The sequence below is a fragment of the Phyllobates terribilis genome, unplaced genomic scaffold, assembly GCF_046119375.1.
Source record: "Phyllobates terribilis strain yellow unplaced genomic scaffold, ASM4611937v1 Scaffold_65__1_contigs__length_7625178, whole genome shotgun sequence".
Lineage (NCBI taxonomy): Eukaryota > Metazoa > Chordata > Amphibia > Anura > Dendrobatidae > Phyllobates > Phyllobates terribilis.
The window spans coordinates 229,123-251,913 of NW_027362825.1; the positions used below are offsets into that span (position 1 = coordinate 229,123).

Consider the following 22,791-nt stretch of genomic DNA (forward strand, 5'->3'; position numbering starts at 1 on the left):
CCATTAGAATAGTGTGAGACCCCTCTAGTCAGAAGTGGGATTTCAAGCAATGAAGATTCCAGTCAGTGCAAGAAATATGATAAGTAGAGACACGATGCAACTCCCATAAGAAACGGGAAAGGATTCTTCATTCAGTATGTGCACACATCATCATTACACTGTGGGGAGAAACAAGAAGGTGATGTCAATATGGCTACACACGCACTATAATTCACTTCTTCTAGAGACCGCATCAAAATGAATATTTTATACAGAATCTAAGACAGAATTAATGACTTGAAGTCCACGCATGAGAAGTCACATTAAAGTAGCTCTGCCAAAATGGCCGCAGCTGGTGTGGCACTGGGCATGGCTATGCCCACCCATCAAATTCACAAAAAGTGCTGACATTTTTAAGCCAGAAATGCCAATCCAGACCGAGACTGGATGAAGCTTTCCTGGCGAGGTGCAGGCCACAGAGGAGATGCTCCAAATTCATTAAGTGGCGTGCACCTTTTAAGGGGTTATACCAGACTATTTTATTTTTTAATATGAGTTTCAAAACTAACAGGCAGGTAATTACTACCAGAGGAAACTACCTGCCTCTTCTACTCGTACACGGCGCCGGCTCAGAGCGGCCACTAACCGCTCATGCCAGTGATTCAGCTGCTCCACTTAAGAGTTGATGGAGTGTGACTGCCAATGTCATAATGACTGACACCTAGCTCCCTGCAGTTAGGCAGCGGGGAGCCGGCTGTCAGTCAGCATGAAATTGGCAGTCACGCCCTGTCAACAGAGCAGAGCGGAAGCAGTAGAATTTCCTGCAGAAGCGGTCTGTGTCGGCAGAGATCGGCGCAACTACTTACCTGTTAGTTCTTAGGCCTGTACTAAAAAAATTTTTAAAAATAGTCCTGGATAACCCCTTTAATGAATTGGCACAACGTACACCAGCGAGCCCTTCATTAAAAACTTTAATGCACAAAGTCAGTCTTAATACATCAACTTCAAATCAACCTATTGTAGAAGATTTGGAGCTCTGTTTCAGAGCACCCCGTGCTGTAGGGATAGTCTTGTAGATTAAATTAATCTTGAAGCTAGAAATTATATGGAAGTAAAAGGCGAAAATTCACTTTAAAGTAAGGGAAGTAGAAAAAGGTAGAATAGAGCAGTCCACTAACAGGTCCTGCTCCATATGAGTTACCTGAGGGCGCTGTCCTTCAGTCACATTTGCAGAAATTCCCAGAGTTTTCACTAAGGTTTCTAGAGAAATGTGGTCCCCAGGGGAATCTTGTACAAAATGAAGCAAAACTTTTTCTCCTCCTTGTAAAAAAAAAAAAACAAAAAAACAAAAAAGGGGGATAGAGCAAGTTAAACAGTTTAATTTCAGCTAAATAATAAAAAAAAATAGCAGTGATGGATATCTCCTATTAAAACATACTGAGCTGTAGTTTCATAAGAGTTGGGGAGCCACACGCTGTGGACCCCCAGCTCTATGGGTTTATGACAGGTTTTACCCTTCTTCCTCACTATCTTCGCCTGATAAGCTCCATCCTGCCATTTTGTGGTTGTTTTAGATAAAGTCTTACAATTCTAATTTGTGAACAATTCATATAAAATCCTTTTACCTTTAGTGACAATCAACATCCCCCCACTCTGCAGGAGATCTCCACTGAAGCTTCCTTGCACCCCATCTGCATTTGCCTGTAAAATGTAAGGTAATTGAAATAAAGTCTAACTTAGGTAAACACTATCATCTGTCAAGAAAAACTCATTATTATTATAGCGCCATTCATTCCATGGAGCTTTACATGTGAAAGGGATATACATACAGTAGCACAAACAATTACAGTAAATTTTGAACAATACAAGCCGGAGGCTGGTACAGGAGGAGCGAGGACCCTGCCCACCAGGGCTCACAATGTACAGGGATTTATACTCTATGGCACATATCTCAAACTCTGGTCAGCAGGGCAACTATATTTAGCCCACAACGCCAGGCAGGCCACCCGCCCGGCATTGCACTTTCAACTGTATCAGCATCCTAGATGCCGACAAAATTGAAAGCAATGATGGAAGGAGTTTCTGCTGACGCTCCCTCTCCCATCATTCTCCCTCTACATCTGACGTTTCAGCGCAGCGGGCGCGATGATGTCATTACAACGCACCCACTGTTCCAAGCAGTGCAAAGGATCAGAAGATGCACTGCAGAGACTGGAGCAGGGGGAAGTGGAATGAGGAGAAGGGAGTATTTTTTTTTGTTTAATGTGGGGCCTATTATTCTCTACAGAGGATCATGTGGGGCCAGCTATGCAGGGCCCATTACTCCGTACAGAGCGCTATGCGGGGCCCATTACTCTGTGTGAGCAATCATACTGTGATGGGGTCACCATAATATGGAGGAATTCACTGTGGAGGTATCTTACTGTGTTTGGGAGTGGGGGGGGCACTTGTTTGCATTAGACTTTATGATCTGTATTATTCAAGGCTTTTAACCTTTGTTATTACATATTTAAATTAGGCCATATGCTTTCTACAGCTCTTACATAACATATTCCAAATATTTTATTCTAAGATCTATTACTTAAAATTTACTTTGTTTGTAGGACAACTACTTTAAGGCTAGTTTCACATGTCTGTCCGTATATTTCCGGTAGTGGAGATATCCATGTCCGTGTGTGTCACACGTGTGGCAACCGTGTGCCGCATCAAGAGCACACGTACCGGCGCTTGGGAATCAGTGTACAGTTAGTGCTATTCCCAAATGCAGGGTGCTGAACACTGCCCTCATTATTGTCCCCCGCAGGCACTGTGATCGGCACCAGCAGGGACACAATGGAGAGTAGTATTCTGCTCCCGAAGTGTCCACCTGTAAAAATAAGAATAAAATACAAAATCCTTATACTCACTTGTCCTAAGTGTCCCTGGCTGTAATCCATACGACCGCTGAGGCCGAGGAGAATGAGCCGCTGTCGTGAGCGGGCCCCAGAGCTCTGCTGAGCTCAGGAGCAATGTCCGTCTCTCACTAAGCACAGCTCCAGGACCCGCACATTCTGCCCGTCTCCTCTACTGATGAGTTGCATGGATTACAGCATACACGGGAACACTTAGGACAGGTGAGTATAAGGATTTTTAATTTTATTTTTACAGGTGGACACTGCGGGAGCAGACCCTACTACTCTCATTGTCCCTGCTGGTGCTGATCGCAGCGCCGGCAGGAAACCATGAAGAGTACAGAATTCAGCACCCGGCACTTGGGAACAGGGCTAACTGTACACTGATTCCCAAGCGCCGGTACGTGTCACAATGATGGCATCCGTGTTAGGCACGTGTTTACACGGACCCATTGACTTGAATGGATCCGTGTTATCCGTGCTGTCGTTCAAAAAACGGACATGTGAGCTTGTGGAGCACACAGACACATGGTTTGTGGAAACACACTGACATGTGCACAGACCCACAGATTTGAATGGGTCTACATGTGCCAGTGTCTCCGGTACGTGTGGAAACTCAGCACACGTACCGGAAATACTGATGTGTGAAAGAGCCCCAAGTCAGTTTCCATATGACAAGGTTCATGGTTATATTTGAGAAGGAAAAACTTCCTCAATTGGACCTTTTTTTATTTTTTTTAAATAAAGATCAAGGTTGGCCTAGGATGTGAAGCTGTTCATTTTGACCTGTGACTGTAATGATATGGTAATTAGCCTGTATTATTGTTACATTATCCACTCTACCTTGGTACACTATTTGCACTCTAATCATGTTTAGCTTTACTTGTTAAGTGTGCGCTGTGTACACATCATCTAATCTGTTTCTAATCCTTTGCTAACACCCTGTATCCTGAGCAAATTCTTGTGCAGAATTGCTTATCCTATTTAATAATGTGAGCGCTTGGGGATATGGACACCTTATGGCTGCGTGCCCACTATGTGTTTTTCAAGTGTTTTTGCTGCAGAATTTCCGCAGTGAAAACGCTTAAAAAACACTTGGTAATACGTGCTCCATGGTCCCCAATGATAATCCGCATGTGCTGGGCACATGCTGCGGAAATTTCCGCTGCGGATTATCATTGCGGAAAAATACGCAGCATGTCCATTAATTTTGCGGACAAGCAGCGTAATTGCTGCCATTGACTTGCATTGAAACGTATAATATCCGTGTTAGTACATTTGCACACACGGATATTATGCGTTTCAATGTGCGGATGGTACCCAGGTCTGGAGGAGAGGAGACTCTCATCCAGACCCAGGTACCATAGAACCTGTTAAAAAAAGAATTTAAAATAAAAAATAAAGATTATACTTACCTTCTGATGTCCTCCCGGTGTTTTCTCCCCTCTGTCTGGTCTGCTGTATGGGTCGCGGTGTTGTGAAGGACCTGCCATGATGCCATTGAGTCATGTGACCTGACACATGACTCAATGACGCCACCGCAGGTCCTTCACAACACCGCGAGCCGCCCAAGACACTGGACAGAGGGGAGAAAACACTGGGAGGACATCGAAAGGCAAGTATAAAATTTTTTACCATTTTTATTCTTTTTTTTTAACTAACTTGGTCACACTACTATAAATCCATGCCGGTTGCATGGATTTATATAGTGTGAACAAGTTGTCAAGCACTTTCCAAGTGATGCTAAAATCGCTTGGAAAAGCTCTTGATAACCCGCATGCAGAAATGCATGCAAAAATGCTTGACAAATACAGTACAGACCAAAAGTTTGGACACACCTTCTCATTTAAAGATTTTTCTGTATTTTCATGACTATGAAAATTGTACATTCACACTGAAGGCATCAATACAATGAATTAACACATGAGGAATTATATACTTAACAAGAAAGTGTGAAACAACTGAAAATATGTCTTATATTCTAGGTTCTTCAAAGTAGCCACCTTTTGCTTTGATGACTGCTTTGCACACTCTTGGCATTCTCTTGATGAGCTTCAAGAGGTAGTCACCGGAAATGGTTTTCACTTCACAGGTGTGCCCTGTCAGGTTTAATAAGTGGGATTTCTTGCCTTATAAATGGGGTTGGGACCATCAGTTGTGTTGTGCAGAAGTCAGGTGGATACACAACCGATAGTCCTACTGAATAGACTGTTAGAATTTGTATTATGGCAAGAAAAAAGCAGCTAAGTAAAGAAAAACGAGTGGCCATCATTACTTTAAGAAATGAAGGTCAGTCAGTGCGAAAAATTGGGAAAACTTTGAAAGTGTCCCCAAGGGCAGTTGCAAAAACCATCAAGCGCTACAAAGAAACTGGCTCACACGAGGACCGCCCCAGGAAAGGAAGACCAAGAGTCACCTCTGCTTCTGAGGATAAGTTTATCCGAGTCACCAGCATCAGAAATCTCAGGTTAACAGCAGCTCAGATTAGAGACCAGGTCAATGCCACACAGAGTTCTAGCAGCAGACACATCTCTTCAACAACTGTTAAGAGGAGACTTTGTGCAGCAGGCCTTCATGGTAAAATAGCTGCTAGGAAACCACTGCTAAGGACAGGCAACAAGCAGAAGAGACTTGTTTGGGATAAAGAACACAAGGAATGGACATTAGACCAGTGGAAATCTGAGCTTTGGTCTGATGATTCCAAATTTGAGATCTTTGGTTCAAACCACCGTGTCTTTGTGCAACGCAGAAAAGGTGAATGGATAGACACTACATGCCTGGTTCCCACCGTGAAGCATGGAGGAGGTGTGATGGTGTGGGGGTGCTTTGCTGGTGACACTGTTGGGAATTTATTCAAAATTGAAGGCATACTGAACCAGCATGGCTACCACAGCGTCTTGCAGCGGCATGCTATTCCATCCGGTTTGCGTTTAGTTGGACCATCATTTATTTTTCAACAGGACAATGACCCCAAACACACCTCCAGGCTGTGTAAGGGCTACTTGTCCAAGAAGGAGAGTGATGGGGTGCTATACCAGATGACCTGGCCTCCACAGTCACCAGACCTGAACCCAATCGAGATGGTTTGGGGTGAGCTGGACCGCAGAGTGAAGGCAAAAGGGCCAACAAGTGCTAAGCATCTCCGGGAACTCCTTCAAGATTGTTGGAAGACCATTTCCGGTGACTACCTCTTGAACTCATCAAGAGAATGCCAAGAGTGTGCAAAGCAGTCAAAGCAAAAGGTGTCTACTTTGAAGAACCTAGAATATAAGACATATTTTCAGTTGCTTCACACTTTTTTGTTAAGTATATAATTCCACATGTGTTAATTCATCGTTTTGATGCCTTCAGTGTGAATGTACAATTTCCATAGTCAAGAAAATACAGAAAAATCTTTAAATGAGAAGGTGTTTCCAAACTTTTGGTCTATACTGTATATATTTTCTGCATAAGTATATTCTCACCTTGGTGACAATATCTCGAACCTTTTTCCCAAGAGCTGCAGGAACTATAGAAAGAGCATTATACCTACAATGAGAAATAAACATAAGTGAACCCTCAGTATATTGCATAGAAAAAGATTCCCTAATATAGTGCTCCTAGCAGAAGTTTATGTGGCCACGGGTATTTTAAGGCTGAGTTCACACGATGCGTTTTTCATGCGTTTCTGCGGCGTTTTTGCAGTTGCGTAAACGCCGCGGAAACGCATGAAAAACGCATGGTAGAAGGGCAGCAATGTTCCCCAATGGAAATCCGCATGTGCTGTGCCCATGATGCGGATTTTTCCGCAGCGTAAACGCTGCGGTCAAAAATCCGCAGCATGTCAATTAATTTTGCGGAAACGCTGCTCTTTTGCCGCCATTGACTTGCATTAGACCGCATGGAATCCGCATCACTGTATATGTTGATGCGCTTTTCATGCGGTCTAATGTGCGGATGGTACCCGGGTGTGGATGAGAGGACTCTCATCCAGACCCAGGTACCATTAAAAAAAAAGAATAAAATAAAAAATATATATATTCTCACCTTCTGACGGCCCGCGCTGCGTCCTGCCGGCTTCCCGGGCACTTCGCGGTTGAATGAAGAAGGACCTTCGCTGACGTCAGAGTCATGTGACGGGTCACGTGACGCTGACGTCGGAAGGTCCTACAGTCTTCACTGCCGGCAGCCGGGACCGATGAAGCAGGACACCGGGGGCCATCAGAGGGTAACGTATAGATTTATTTTTTATTTTTTGACATCACACACTATATAAATCCATGCCGGTTGCATGGATTTATATAGTGTGAAGTTGACAAGCACTTTCCAAGTGATGCTAAAATCGCTTGGGAAGCGCTTGTCAACCCGCATGCGGAAATGAAAGTGAAGACCGCTTCATTTCCGCATGTCCCTGGCAGGAAACCGCATGTACAATCCGCATGCGTTTTTTCCTGCCAGAGAGATGCAGAAACGCTCAGGAAAAAATCCTGAGCATTTCTGCATCATGTGCACATACCCTAAAAAAAGATTTATTTATATGTATGTACGTTTTTTTTGTTGTTTTTTTTAATAGCATAAAACAGAAACACATGGCTTTAAAAGGGTACCTGTCACAAGGGCTGTCATCACTGCAATGATTAGGAACTTCAGTTTGAATCGCTTTTACCAGTGAATAATTCCCCCCTTATTCATGTTTTTTTGGGACTAATTTATTGGATATGACCATACACATCTGCGTGCTTTTAAATAAAATAGTACTTTTATACGAAGATTCGAATGCTGGATTTCCCCTTTTCCTGTACTTTATATTTGGAAAACTTGGGGACAAGTTTCCTTTAAACGAAAACTACGAATTAGCCCACCTCTGCTTAGGCTAGGACACAAGGTTGTCTAATATAACCATCGGTCGTAGCCCAACTTTATGGACTTTTCAGACACCGACCTCTTGAATCCCAGCTCCTTGTAGCTCTGCTTGGATTCATCCAGATATAATTCTGAAATAAAGCAGAGATTTGTAGTTACACAACATCAAAAGCCGGAAAACTACAGAGAATAAAAGGCAGCCGAGTGCTGTTGAGTTTACAAGGCGTGATGTTCATTAACAAGATAAGGGAATGGCAATCAGGGTTGTGCAAAAAGCCATAAACCTATTGCGCAAAACCTGGAGTAATTCAAGGACGACTTATATCATATGCCCACCACAGGCTGAAGCTCCTCCTTGGATGCATCATGTCATGACATTGCATAATTAGCTACTTCTCAATAAAATATGTTATTAACCATTCCTTCCTTTATTAAGGGGGATAACAATAACATCACAGGATTGTGGGAAATCTTATTTTCTGATCATTTTATTTCACGTACAGTCTGCAAGACATAGGTGCTGTTTATGCAGATTCCCCTTAAAACAATGCAGTATCTTATGTTCTGTGGGCAAAACTACTGTGTGCATTCTTACAGCACTTAAGGGGTTATCTAGGACTATTTTTTTTTTCAGCAATCACACCCCTTCGAAAAAGTAGCCTGGAAGAAAAGCTGCTCTGTTGATGTGGAGCAGCTGATTCGCCGGCAGGCACAGTGGCGTGTAAAAGTTTGGGCACCCCTGGTCAAAATTACTGTTATTGTGTACAGTTAAGCAAGAGATATCTAATAAATATAATCGTCTTATCCAGTCTGTCTCTGTCTGTCTGTCCAGGAAATCCCGCGTAGCTGATTGGTCCGGCCGCGGCCAATCAGCGATGCAGGATTTCAGAAAAAGATGGCGGCCGTTAGCCGCTCATCTCCCCGCTGCTGGCAGCACAAGTACCCCGACGGGCGGCGCCACTAACCTCCATGCGGCTACCGTCAGGAGATCAGCGGCTTGGGCCGCTGATCTCCCGACGGCATGTGTGAAGGGAGGGACGGCTCCACTGCCCAGTCCTCAGTAATACGGTTCGCTGATTGGCACCAAATTTAAACAACGCTCTGCTGATTGGTCGCGGGCGGCCGCGGCCAATCAGCAGAGCGTTGTTTAAATTTGGCACCAATCTCGCTGATTGCGACCAATCAGCGATTTTGGTGCCAAATTTAAACAACGCTCTGCTGATTGCGCCCGGTCGGCCGCATACATATTCTAGAATACCCGATGTGTTCGAATCGGGCCACCATCTAGTACATATATATACACACACACACACACACACACACACACACACACTGGGTACGGAAAGCATTCAAACCCCTTTACATTTTTCACTCTTTGTTTCATTGCAGCCATTTGGTAAATTCTAAAAAGTTCATTTTTTTCTCATTAAAGTACCCTCTGCACCCCATCTTGACTGAAAAAAACAGAAATGTAGAAATTTTTGCAAATTTATTGACAAAGAAAAACTGAAATATCACATGGTCATAAGTATTCAGACCCTTTGCTCAGTATTGAGTAGAAGCACCCTTTTGAGCTAGTACAGCCATGAGTCTTCTTGGGAATGATGCAACAAGTTTTTCACACCTGGATTTGGGGATCGTCTGCCATTCTTCCTTGAAGATCCTCTCCAGTTCTGTCAGGTTGGATGATGAACGTTGGTGGACAGCCATTTTCAGGTCTCTCCAGAGATGCTCAATTGGGTTTAGGTCAGAGTTCTGGCTGGGCTAGTCAAGAATGGTCACAGAGTTGTTCTGAAGCCACTCCTTTGTTATTTAGCTGTGTGCTTAGGATCATTGTCTTGTTGGAAGGTGAACCTTCGGCCAAGTCTGAGGTCCAGAGCACTCTGGAAGAGGTTTGAATCCAGGATATCTCTATACTTGGCCGCATTCATGTTTCCTTCAATTGCAACCAGTCATCCTGTCCCTGCAGCTGAAAAACACCCTCATAGCATGATGCTGCCACCACCATGTTTCACTGTTGGGATTGTATTGGGCAGGTGATGAGCAGTGCCTGGTTTTCTCCACACATACCGCTTAAAATTATCACTAAAAGTTCTATCTTCGTCTCATAAGACCAGAGAATCTTATTTCTCATAGTCTGGGAGTCCTTCGTGTGTTTTTGAGCAAACTATGCAGGCTTTCATATGTCTTTCTCTGAGGAGAGGCTTCCGTCGGTCCACTCTGCCATAAAGGCCCGACTGGTGGAGGGCTGCAGTAATAGTTGACTATGTGGAAATTTCTCCCATCTCCCTTCTGCATCTTCGGAGCTCAGCCACAGTGATATTGGGGGTTCTTCTTTACCTCTCTCACCATAGCTCTTCTCCCACGATTGCTCAGTTTGGCTGGACAGCCGGGTCTAGGAAGACTTCTGTAGTCCCAAACTTCTTCCATTTAAGGATTATGGAGGCCACTGTGCTCTTAGGAACCTTGAGTAATGCAGTAATTCTTTTGTAACCTTGGCCAGATCTGTGCCTTGCCACAATTCTGTCTCTGAGCTCCTTGGGCGGTTCCTTTGAGCTTATGATTCTCATTTGGTCTGACATGCACTGTGAGCTGTGAGGTCTTATATAGACAGGTGTGTGCCTTTCCAAATCAAGTCCTATCAGTTTAATTAAACACATCTGGACTCCAATGAAGGAGTAGAACCATCTCAAGGAGGATTACAAGGAAATAGACAGCATGTGACTTAAATATGAGTGTCTGAGCAAAGGGTCTGAATACTTATGACCATGTGATATTTCAGTTTTTCTTTTTTAGTAAATTTGCAAAAATTTCTGCATTTCTGCTTTTTTTTCAGTCAAGATGGGGTGCAGAGTGTACTTTAATGAGAAAAAAAATGAACTTTTTAGATTTACCAAATGGCTGCAATGAAACAAAGAGTGAAAAATTTAAAGGGGTCTGAATACTTTCCGTATCCTCTGTATGTATGTATACACACACACACACATATAATATATTTTTTTAACTTTTATTTTTTTTGCCTAAAATAGAAAGGAAATCTGTCTTCTTAACTTTAGAACCACAATCATAAGTCACTGTATTAGCATAGTCACTCCCAAATTATCTATATACTACACAAATCTCCTTAGAGGCAATACCAAGGAGTACATAGGAGTCCAGACACAAGATAAGCGATAAAATATCTACATTTTTATTCAATAATAATTAAAATGTACACAAAATGAATAAAATTAAACAGGAAAATTGATTAATAAATCAGCACCTGGGCTTATGCAAGTGGGTTACAACACAACGGTCTGTATGACAGATTATCCAATACAATTGTATCAAAATGGAACAGGTGATACTAGGGCTAGGCTTCCTCCAATCAAAGATTCAATATGTTATTCAAAGCTATCTCAAAGTGTCAATGCAATAAAGTGTCAATGCAGTAAAGTGACTGTGTCAGTAGCCTTGAATAGGTGCCTGAGCGGTACCTCATAAAGTGACCATGCTCGCAGCAATCATGTCTTGACTAGATCCCTATCAGACCGTGCCCATTAGTAAGTCCAGGTCCCCAGATATTCCCCATTGGGCATAATAGATAGTGTTAAACCAGACCATTACCACCGAGACAAATATAAATAAGGATAAGCCATTAGATGGAACTACTTACAGCCGAAGTAAACGAAACCAGTGTCCCACGCTAAGCGGTGCTGCAACCCGACGGCGCCGTTTCGCCACGCTTCTTCCAGGGGGCGTTAACCTTATTGAAAGAACTTTAGGCCTTTTATAAATAATTTCATCTTCAACTTGCTCAACTGTTAACTGCTCACAATAACAGTAATTTTGACCAGGGGAGCCCAAACTTTTATATGCCACTGTAGTGGTCACTGTTTTTTTTTTACTGTGAGCCTAAAAACTTAGTCCTGGACAACCCCTTTAAGTAAGGGGGATACAGACCAGCGTAAACAGTAAAGATCCTAGTTACTTACCGGTAACGGGATTTTACAGAGCCCATGACAGCACCACCTGAGAGAGGGTATCCGCCCACCAAGGACAGGAACCTACTGAATAAAAAAGCGGTACCTCTCCTCCGCATCAGTTTTGTTTCAGAGCATGAGAGGGCCTCCGAAGACAGGTTAATACATAACCACCACCTCAATATTTGTACTAAACACCTTAAAAAGTGCACACCATAGTGATAAAGGGGAGGGAATTTATAGGGTGCTGTAATGGGCTCTGTAAAATCCCGTTACCGGTAAGTAACTAGGATCTTTTCCCCTTCTCCGATGACAGCACCACCTGAGAGATTTATAGAGATCAAATACCAGATGGAGGGATCACCGCTTGCAACACCCTTCTACCAAAGGACAGATCAGTAGAAGAGGAAAGGTCAAGACGGTAATGTCTGTAAAATGTAGCGGGGGATGACCAAGTTGCCACCTTACATATGATGTCGATGGGCACATCCGCCTTCTCAGCCCAGGAAGCAGGGACCGCTCTGGTGGAATGGGCCTTCAGGTTCTCTGGAACCGGCAGATTGCTACAAGAGTAGGCTAAGGTAATAGTATCCCTGACCCATCTAGCTATGGTCCCTCTTGTAACCTTAAGTCCTTTCCTAGCCCCCTGAAAGGATATAAATAAGGCGTCACTATTTCTCCAGGCTTTTGTCACTTCCAAATACTGGACTAACACCCTCCTAACATCTAAGGTGTGAAGCTTATGTTCCTCAGAATCCCTAGGATTAGGATAAAAGGAAGGGAGAGTGATTACCTGTGCCCTATGGAACTTGGAGGCTACCTTTGGAAGATAGGCCGGGTCTGGTTTTAAGATTACTCTATCCGTACATACTTAAGTGAATGGATAGTTAACGGATAGTGCGTGTAAGTCACTCACTCTACGAGCTGATGTCAGGGCTACCAGTAGAGCAGTCTTTAAAGTTAAGATTTTTTCTGAAACCTTCTCTAAGGGCTCGAAGGGAGGTTTGGTTAATGCTTCCAGAACTAAATTAAGGTCTCAAGGATGCATTCTTGGAATAGGAATAGGTCTGGATCTATGACAAGCTTTAATAAATCTAATGATCCATCTATTTGCTGCCAAGTCATAATTATACAGTGCCCCCAGAGCTGATACCTGTACCTTAAGAGTACTGGTGGCTAGTCCCATGTTTAACCCCTTCTGGAGGAATTCTAGTATGGCCTCAATAGGAATCCTCCCTTTGGCGGACTGACCTGAGGTAGACAAGAACTTAGCCCAGGTTCTACCATAGATTCTAGTTGTTATCGGCTTTCTACTTGCCAGAAGGGTAGTAACAAGATCCGGAGAAAACCCCCTTTGCGTCAATAGCGACCTCTCAAAATCCAGGTCGTCAAATGCAGGCCCGCTCTATGGGGATGACAGACTGGGCCCTGCCTGAGGAGATCCGGGATGTCCGGAAGAACCCATGGATCTGCTTGGGACATTCTCTTCATCCAAGTGAACCATGGTCTCTTGGGCCAGAACGGGGCGATCAATATAACACTCGCCCGTTCCTCTCGGATCTTCCTCAGGATAGTAGGGATCAGTACTAAAGGGGGAAAGGCATAAGCTAGAGTAAAATCCCACGGAATCTGCAGCGCGTCCACCGCAAACGCCCCCTCTTTTGGATTCAGGGAGCAAAAGGTTTCGGTCTTCCGATTGTGTCTGTTTGCAAATAGATCTATCTGGGGCTGTCCCCACCAACCCACAATCTGCTGAAAAACGGCTGGATTCAACTCCCACTGTCCTTGTTTCAAGAAGTGACGACTCAAGAAATCGGCCTTTATGTTCTCTTCCCCTTTTATATGCAGTGCCGAGAGCGTAACCAGCCGACTCTCGGCAAACCTGAAGATCTGATCTGCTACTAACATCAGAGGGAGAGACCTGGTACCCCCCTGATGATTCATGTAGGCGACTGTTGATTTGTTGTCTGACATTATCCTGATGTGAGGACCATGAAGAACAGAACTTTTAGAGCGTTTCTGGCTGCCAACAGCTCTTTCATGTTGGAAGAGAGACTTGTCTCGCTGTCCGACCAGAGGCCTTGTACAGAACGATCCCTTAGGTGAGCTCCCCAACCTTCTGCACTTGTGTCTGTTGTAATTGTATCCGACACCTGGAAGGTCCAAGGAACCCCCAAAGATAGGTTGACCGGACATGTCCACCAGTCCACTTGCTTAAGCTGCTTGCGCTGCTTTGATGGATGTGGCTGCTGCTGTACCTCCTGTGGCGGAGACAGCTGCTGCCCAGGTGACTGCGGCTCCTCATTCATCATGGCGGGGATGCAGACACCGCCATCTCTGATTGCTCCCCATCCTTAAAAGCAGTAGGGCTCCACCTCCTTTAGGCTCCTCCCCTTCCGGCAGCGTGCTCAATTCAATTTCCCTTTTTTTTTTTTAAATTTAGCCAGCTGGCGCGCTACACTGCAGATCCGCTCCTTTCTGCGCGTGCGCAGCCCAGCGGCACCCAGCGCGCTTGCAGCGGGATGACAGCTTCCCACCCGCACATGCGCAGCTCGGACTTCCGGCGCGCTCCGTCACAGGATGCGACGCGACCCCCACGTGCGCAGACCTGGAAGACCTGCCGGCTGGCGCGCTCAGCTCGCTTTGCGAGGCGCAGACCCGGCCGCAGTCACCGGCGCACGCGGGGAGGAATCCAAAAAGCAGCACCTCCTCCCCACATGCAGACCCGGGCAGCAGCCAGATGGGCTGGGAACAGGGACCATCTGCTGCTTCCACGGCCTCCAGGCCGCACCGTCCATAATCCAGGTGCGTGAGGTACCACCTGGTGAGGCTCCCATAAGGGACAGGAACCAAAACTGAAGCGGAGGAGAGGTACCGCCTTTTTATTCAGTAGGTTCCTGTCCTTGGTGGGCGGATACCCTCTCTCAGGTGGTGCTGTCATGGGAGAAGGGGAAAAACATATTTTATTAACTGCCAAACAAGTTGTTATGGGCTTGTAAATGAGAAGATTGTGAAAATGATCTGCAGTAGTGACTCCTAACCAGATCTTTGCTCCAACATCTGATAATCCAGCACCTATTCTTAGACAAGAGCAGCTACAGTTATATGAAAAAGGTTGGGCACCCCTATCAGTCTTAAGCTTAATGTTTTATAAAAAGTGGTGTTTTTGCAACAGCTATTTCAGTTTGAACTATGTAATAACTGTTGGACACAGTAATGTTTCTGCCTTGAAATGAGGTTTATTGTACTAACAGAAAATGTGCAATCTGCATTTAAACAAAATTTGACAGGTGCATAAGTATGGGCACCTCACCAGAAAAGTGACATTAATATTTAGTAGATCCTCCTTTTGCAAAAATAACAGCCTCTAATCGCTTCCTGTAGCTTTTTATAAGTTCCTGGATCCTGGATGAAGGTATTTTTGACCATTCCTCTTTACAAAACAATTCCAGTTCAGTTAAGTTTGATGGTCACCGAGCATGGACAGCCCTCTTCAAATGATCCCACAGATGTTCAATGATATTCAGGTCTGGGGACTGGGATGGCCACTCCAGAACATTGTAATTGTTCCTCTGCATGAATGCCTGAGTAGATTTGGAGCGGTGTTTTGGATCATTGTCTTGCTGAAAGATCCATCCCCTAAGTAACTTTAACTTTATCACTGGTTCTTGAACATTATTGTTAAGAATCTGCTGATACTGAGTGGAATCCATGCGTCCCTCAACTTTAACAAGATTCCCGTTGCCGGCATTGGCCACACAGCCCCAAAGCATGATGGAACCTCCACCAAATTTTACTGTGGGTAGCAAGTGTTTTTCTTGGAATGCTGTGTTTTTTTGCCGCCATGCATAACGCCTTTTTGTATGACCAAACAACTCAATCTTGGTTTCATGAGTGCACAGGACCTTCTTCCAAAAAGAAATTGGCTTCTCCAAATGTGCTTTTGCATACCTCAGCCGACTCTGTTTGTGGCGTGCTTGCAGAAACGGCAAAGTGCGTTGTATAGTTGACCGATGCACAGTGACACCATCTGCAGCAAGTTGATGCTGCAGCTCTCTGGAGGTGGTCTGAGGATTGTCCTTGACTGATCTCACCATTCTTCTTCTCTGCTTTGCTGATGTTTTTCTTGGCCTGCCACTTCTGGCCTTAACAAGAACTGTCCCTGTGTTCTTCCATTTCCTTACTATGTTCCTCACAGTGGAAACTGACAGGTTAAATCTCTGAGACAGGAGAACAACTTGCAAGTGGTCACTTTAAGTAGCTTTTCTCATGATTGCATACATCGGGCTATAAAGTTCAAATCTCAATGAGGTTACAAAACCAAAAAAAGTGCTTTAGTACGTCAGTAAAAAGTAGGTAGGAGTATTTAAAACAAGAAAATGATAAGGGTGCCCATACTTATGCACCTGTCAAATTTTGTTTGAATGCAGATTGCACATTTTCTGTTAGTACAATAAACCTCATTTCAAGGCAGAAACATTACTGTGTCCAACAGTTATTACATATATCAAACTGAAATAGCTGGTGCAAAAACACCACTTTTTATAAAACATTAAGCTTAAGATTAATAGGGGTGCCCAAACATTTTCATATAACTGTATTTAAAATGTAAAGCTTAATAAGACAAGATCATAGAGATGTTTTTTGACATTACAGAAGCTTGATTGATGCCATTGATACTAATAGTGGAAGAATGTAAAGGAAAACTCCAGCCAATATATAATATATACCTTGAGGGGCGAAATATGGCACAGGGAGGGTGTCAGTCACAATTGGTTATTTCATATCATGCTCTGTCCAGTCTGGCCAGACAGACACAACACGGTGTATTCATTTTTACAGGAGTCTTACTTTATCACCAGGCAGCCAATAATTTTCCATGTCAGTGAATGCAAATCAGTACATCAGCTTCCTTGCCATGTCTTGGGGTCTTTGACCAACATGTTGCCTGTAAAAAGCCAAACTTGCCTATATGTACACTTACCCCCTGTGAAAAATTTACCATCTACAAATTCTTCCAGCCCCAAACTCTCCGGTCCAATCCCGATCAGACGGATTTGGTTGTCACCGAACGAATTTTGCAGCTTGGAAACTTCTTTTGCCATCCAGCGGCAAACCTGGCAGCCGAATCTTCTCAGGAAGAACAGGACGCTGGTGTGGTCTCTCCACAGCGACTGCAACTCAACTGTCTGAAGGTGCAAAATGCCAAATGTAATCCCCACAGCTGACTATCAGCAGCGTCCAGACATCTGTATATTCATCATGGTTAGACTCCCCTATGTCCACTGCATCTGAGATACACATGTAACATATACACTGGACATACATGACCTCCCATCATGACCAAGGACTGTCTCAGCACACAAAACGGGTAGATGTCCGCATGGTGACCTGTCACCAGTTTGTATGCATAGCTAATAAAAGAAACTTTTAGGATTACCACCTTTCTTCCTCCGAATGGCAGATACGGTGTCCATGCTCCGGATCACAGAACTTACAAGCAGCACAGAACGGGATCTACGCCACAGAAATCTTCAGGCAGGGTACATATCTGGGCAGTGCTACCCTACAGGCCCCCCGAGCTGCTAGGTAGGGCTTTGGGTATTAGACAAGCAGTCTTGATCTACTCAGGGCTCGTACACACAACTGTTATCAGTCAAAAAAAATATATATATATATATATAATCTATCGGATTGTATAAGGCTGACAAGTGAGAGAAAAAAAAAATTCACCATACTTTTCTGGATGAAAGTTTGGACCTATTTTTTATACTATCGCATAAACCTATCCTTAGGGAGACCTGTTAGTACACGAGTTCCTATTAAAAATAAAGCTGTTACACAAATCCCTAGGGGCAGTTGGCCCTTCTACGTATCTGTTATGCCATCCAGTCTGACTTTGGTGCCAGGACACATTACCATTTACATAAACTCTAAGCCAGTCTCTTCTTCAGTCATTAAAATCTTCCAAGACATGAAAGCAAAAAGCGGAGGGAAACCTGTAAGCCTCCTGCTGTATAGGGTGGCTAAGGCAGATAAATACCGCACAAACCAAGGTCTTCTAGGACCACCCTTTAAATTTGGCATTGCTCTGAATGTGGGCCACTATCAGTGCAATGCACCGTGGAGCTCCCTACGCTTGCACTTGGTGATGCCCTATTCTATTTATGTTCTAGTACCTGTCAGTCAATAATTCTCCACCGAGCAGCATATCATGCTCAAAAATATAAAATTAAAAATCTAGAAGTAAGGCTTTTTTTTTTTTTTTTAAATAATTCTCACTGGTCGCCATCTTTGGCTGTTTTCAGCAGCACTCTGGTCCATGCCGGTACCACGTGACCGCATCTGTAAATCATCAGATCATACTGCATCTTCTGTGTGGAGCGGTGGATGATTTCTCTATTTACGTCTATGAGACTCAGTATGAGGTCTCGTTAAGTGTCTCATAGGCTAAGAGCAGGTGCAGACTGCCGTAGATTCTCTCATCGGGCCGATTATGCAAATCACACTCCGATCAGTGTGCTCAGATTCTCTCAGATGAGAGAATCGGAGCACAAGTGGAGAAGATGAAGAAAAAAAAAATGTCTGAATGTTCTCCATTCGGTCAGTGATCGGAAATCAGACTGCACTCAGATGTCATCCGAGTGCAGTCCAATGTTTCCCACGCACTCACTGAATTGCATGGCTGAGTGCGATGTGAATATCAGATCAAACTAGAGCATGCATAAATAATTATTGAACAGCTCGATAGACTAACATTGGTCTGGGTGTAATACAATGTTTTGTTGGATTTTATATGGACAGATCATACGGTTGTCTGCATTAGCCCTTACACATTGAGAAAATTCAAAAAGTGACCTCCATTCCATACAGCAGAAAGTGAGGTTCAGAAGGACACAAATGTGGTCATATCAGTGCGCTGCTGAAAACGGTAACCTGAGAATATATTACTGCGCTCATTGGACATACACACCTAACAGCTACCAATGGAAGAAATTAAAAAATTCTGAGTACTCCTTTAAATAAGAGGAAAAATAAGATTCTCTTCAATGTGCAGAATTACATTTTCATACATTTTTGATCCAAGTGACCATCTTTACCATCAGTGTGGTAATCCTGTTTAATTCTAAAAAAGACAAAAAAAATTCAAACTGCTCCTACTCGTTAAAGAGAACCTGTCAGCAGTATTTAGCCCTTTAAATTAAGGCAGGGTTATAATGGCACAGCGAAGCTGATTAATCTGATACCTGATATGAAGGGATCCACTCAGTGGCTGCTGAATACTCACCTTGTGAAGTTTTCAGAAAATGACGTCTTGTGTGCTTCAGGGCGTAACGTGGGGGCAGGATCTTCTCCCCCCACACCCCAAGCCTCCTCTGCTTCTTGTACAGGTCACTGATTATTCAGTGACCTGACTCAGTTTTGAAATTCTGCGCCGCCATCATTGTGTGGGCGACACGTGCACAGTGAGAGCTGGTGTCTTATGTGCAGGACTTCAATAAAATGGCGCCGAGGCGGCACATGGGCAGATCGAGATTTCGCTTTAGAGTTCGCTTTATTGACATTTTGGGGTAGATCCGATGTTTTAAAAAAAAACGTATTTCTGGCGTTTGGAATTTTTTTCTCGTTACACTGTTTACAGATCGGATTAATTCTTTTTTTTATATTGATAGATCGGGCGATTCTGAACTCTGCGATACCAAATATGTGTATGTGTTTTTTTTTTTAGTATTTTATTTTGAATGGGGCAAAAGGGGGGTGATTTAAACTTTTATATTGTTTTAATATTTCTAAAAACATTTTTACACTTTTTGCTTGCTTCTATAGTCTCATAGGAGACTAGAAGCAGCAATTGTCCGTACGCCTCTGCTACATAGAGGTGATGAGCAGATCACCTCTATGTAGCAGAAATGCTCCTGTGCTATGAGCGCCAACCACCAGATGGCGCTCATAGCGATCAGTACATGACAACCACTGGGGTCTGCTGCAGACCCAGGGTTGTCATGCCCACCCATCAGTGAACCGCGATCACGTGACGGGGTCACCGATGGGTGGGGTAAGTGACGCAGTTCCGGGGCGGCGCTGTTAGGCTGCGTGCACACGATGTGTTTTTCATGCGTTTATGCTGCGGAATTTCCGCAGCGGAAACGCATCAAAAACGCATGGTAATCCGCACCCCATGGTTCCCAATGGCATTCCGCAATGTCAATGCAAATGCTGCGGATTTTTCCGCAGCGCTTCTGCAGCGCAAATAAATCCGCAGCATGTTCATTAATTTTGCGGAAGCGCAGCGGAAGCGCCGCCATTGACTTGCATTGAGACGCATAGAATCCGTGTCTGTACATTTGTACAAGCGGATTATATGCGGTTCAATGTGCGGATGGTACCCAGTTCTGGAGGAGAGGAGACTCTCATCCAGACCTGGGTACCATTGTACCTGTGAAAAAAGAATAAAATAATAAATAATGTTTATATTCACCTGTCCGGCGGCCCCTGCAGCGCTTCTCCTTCCAGGACCTGAGATGACGTCGCGGTCATGTGACCGCAGGTTGTCTCCCGAGATGCCGGCAAGCCAGGAAGGAACCAGGAAGGAGCGCGACAGCACACGCGGCGGCATCGGAGGTAAGTATAGCTTTTATTTTTTTATTTTTACGGTCACACTATATAAAGCCATGCCGTTTGCACAATCTGCATGCGTTTTTTCTGCCAGGGAGATGCAGAAATGCTGCAGAAATTTTCTGCTTCATTTCTGCATCGTGGGCACATAGCCTTAGGCTAAGTGCCCATGATGCAGAAATGCTGCAGATTTTTTCCGCATCTACCTGGCAGGAAAAATGCATGCGGATTTTACATGTGTTTTTCCCTCCAGGTAGAAGCGTTTGTCAAGCGTTTTTGCATGCATTTCTTCATGCGGGTTATCAAGCGCTTTTCCAAGCGATTTTAGCAACCGGCATGGATTTATATAGTGTGACCAAGTAATAGTTAAAAAAAGATTAAAAGAAAAAACATTATACTTACCTTCTGATGGCCCTCGGTCTTTTCTCCGCTGCGTCCAATCTCTTGTACGTCTGGAAGTGGTGTGAAAGGACATTTCATGGTGTCATTTAGTCATGTGACAGGTCACGTGACCGCTTATGTCATGGTGGGTCCTTTCCCACCACCGAGAGCCGTACAAGAGACTGGACGCAGCGGAGAAAAGACCGGGAGCTATCATAAGGTAAGTATGTTTATTTTTTATTTTAAATTCTTTTTTTAACAGGTACTATGGTACCCGGGTCTGAAGGGGAGTCTCCTCTTCTCCAGACCCGGGTACCATCCGCACATTGAATAGCTTAATATCCGCATGTGCATATGTAGTCATGCGGATATTAAGCGATTCAATGCAAGTCAATGGCGGCAATTACGCTGCGTGTCCACAAAATTAATGGACATGCTGTGTATTTTTTCCGCAATGATAATCAGCAGCGGAAATTTCTGCAGCATGTGCACAGCACATGTGGATCATCTTTGGGGACCATTGGGCACGTATTACCAAGCGTTTAAGCGTTTTCGCTGCGGAAATTCAGCGGTAAAAATGCTTGAAAAACGCAAAGTGGGCACGCAGCCTTAAATGCCGCTGTCAGAGATTGACAGCGGCATTTAACATGTTGACAGCCGCGAGTGGATCGGGATTCCACCCGCGGCTGTTGCGGGCACATGTTAGCTGTATAAATCAGCTGACATGTGCCCGGTTCAGTGTGGGCTCAGCGCCGGAGCCAGCGCTGAACAGGGGGTGATAGTGTGGTGCGTACTATTACGCCCCAGGCTGTAAAGGGGTTAAAATACACAGCGTAAAAAAAAAAAAACCTCACCAAAAACCCATTGTGGGAACGTAGCCTTATGTTCACAGATTTATTGATTTGAATCCAAAACAAACATGTCCCTTATTCTTTTCATCATGGACACTCCGTCCACAAAAAGAAAAAAAAAACTACAGATGTGTGAATAGCCCCATAGACTATAATGGGTTAACGTGAAATACGGATTGAACAGGTATGTGAAAAGCGGAGGTCTGAATGAGGCCTTAGTTGAAGGTGGGTAAGAATAGACTCCCCCGCAGACTGCTGCATGGAGCCCCATCACCTCATTGTGGAGACCACAGCAATCTGAAAGCAGCCCCACAGTTGTACCTCACTTCTGGGTGACTGTACCCACTTTCTGGTATGTGGGTGATCAGGTGAGCCCCATAGTTAGTCTATAGGGTATATAATGTGCAGACATGTGCATAATGACTGCAGAGCATGTATAATGATCACTCACCAGCATTGCTATATAACCAGGCACTGCAGAGAGTGATGAAATCCCCTAATTCATTACCACAGCTGAGACTGCGGATCTGGGTGTGATCTAGACAGCGAGGATAAGGAAACAATGGTATTAAGACCCCAGAACACTATGACCAGACCCCAGCTCACCTCCCCGGTCAGAGCATTCTTCACTGGGAGAGCTCCCAGCTTCACCAGGTCCACATCCCCCATATCGTACGGTGTTTTGGAGAGTTGCTTCCTGGTAGTATTACTACTGGTCCTGCAGCGGTATCCCCTCAGCCAATCACAGCTCAGGACCTCGCCGGGATGGGGTTGAAAGGACGAGCTGTAGAGCCTTATATGGTATGTGGGCGGGGCTTAGCTGTATAAGTCGATACAATGTATCTTTCATAACATCGCTCTGAAAAGATGACACGTGACAAGATAACGGCTCCGGCAGAACTGCTGCTACAGCGGGTGGTGGAACAGTCCTTGTATACTGTGTGTGTGACATGTGAGTGTTGTGTGTATACTTGTGTATGTCGTTTCTATGTGTGTATGTGAGTGTTGTGTGTATACTTGTGTATGTCTTATAAAGTGTCTGTGTGTATGAGTGTTGTGTCTATGTGTATATACTTTATAGTATGTGTGTATATGCTTTATAGTGAGTGTTGTGTGAATACTTGTGTATGCTATATAAAGTGTCTATGTGTATATACTTTATAGTGTGTAAATGCTTTATAGTATGTGTGTATATGTGAATGTTGTGTGTATACCTGTTGAGAGGATGATAGGAGTTATACTTCACCCAAGAATACGATGTAAGACACA

At 44.2% G+C, this 22,791-nt stretch overlaps 1 protein-coding gene across 1 annotated transcript; it reads right to left on the reverse strand.

The window, feature by feature from the left end:
- Positions 1–28: 28 nt before the first annotated feature.
- On the reverse strand, positions 29–22,250 carry LOC141193180 (prostamide/prostaglandin F synthase-like). The gene is made up of 7 exons (XM_073662110.1): positions 22,129–22,250; positions 16,659–16,863; positions 7,792–7,843; positions 6,335–6,398; positions 1,605–1,680; positions 1,181–1,299; positions 29–158 (listed from the first exon to the last, which is right to left on the reverse strand). The coding sequence occupies exons 1-7, from the start codon at positions 22,189–22,191 to the stop codon at positions 132–134; spliced, it is 606 nt and encodes a 201-aa protein (XP_073518211.1). The 5' UTR covers positions 22,192–22,250; the 3' UTR covers positions 29–131.
- Positions 22,251–22,791: the final 541 nt, after the last annotated feature.

Excerpts from the sequence above, each read along its gene's own strand:
- LOC141193180 (XM_073662110.1), bottom strand. The coding sequence starts at position 22,191 with ATGGGGGATGTGGACCTGGTGAAGCTGGGAGCTCTCCCAGTGAAGAAT. Across the intron at positions 6,399-7,791 it reads AAGGAGCTGGGATTCAAGAG|GTATAATGCTCTTTCTATAG; the intron begins GTCGGTGTCTGA and ends TTCTCATTGTAG. Across the intron at positions 1,681-6,334 it reads TTCGAGATATTGTCACCAAG|GCAAATGCAGATGGGGTGCA; the intron begins GTGAGAATATAC and ends TACATTTTACAG.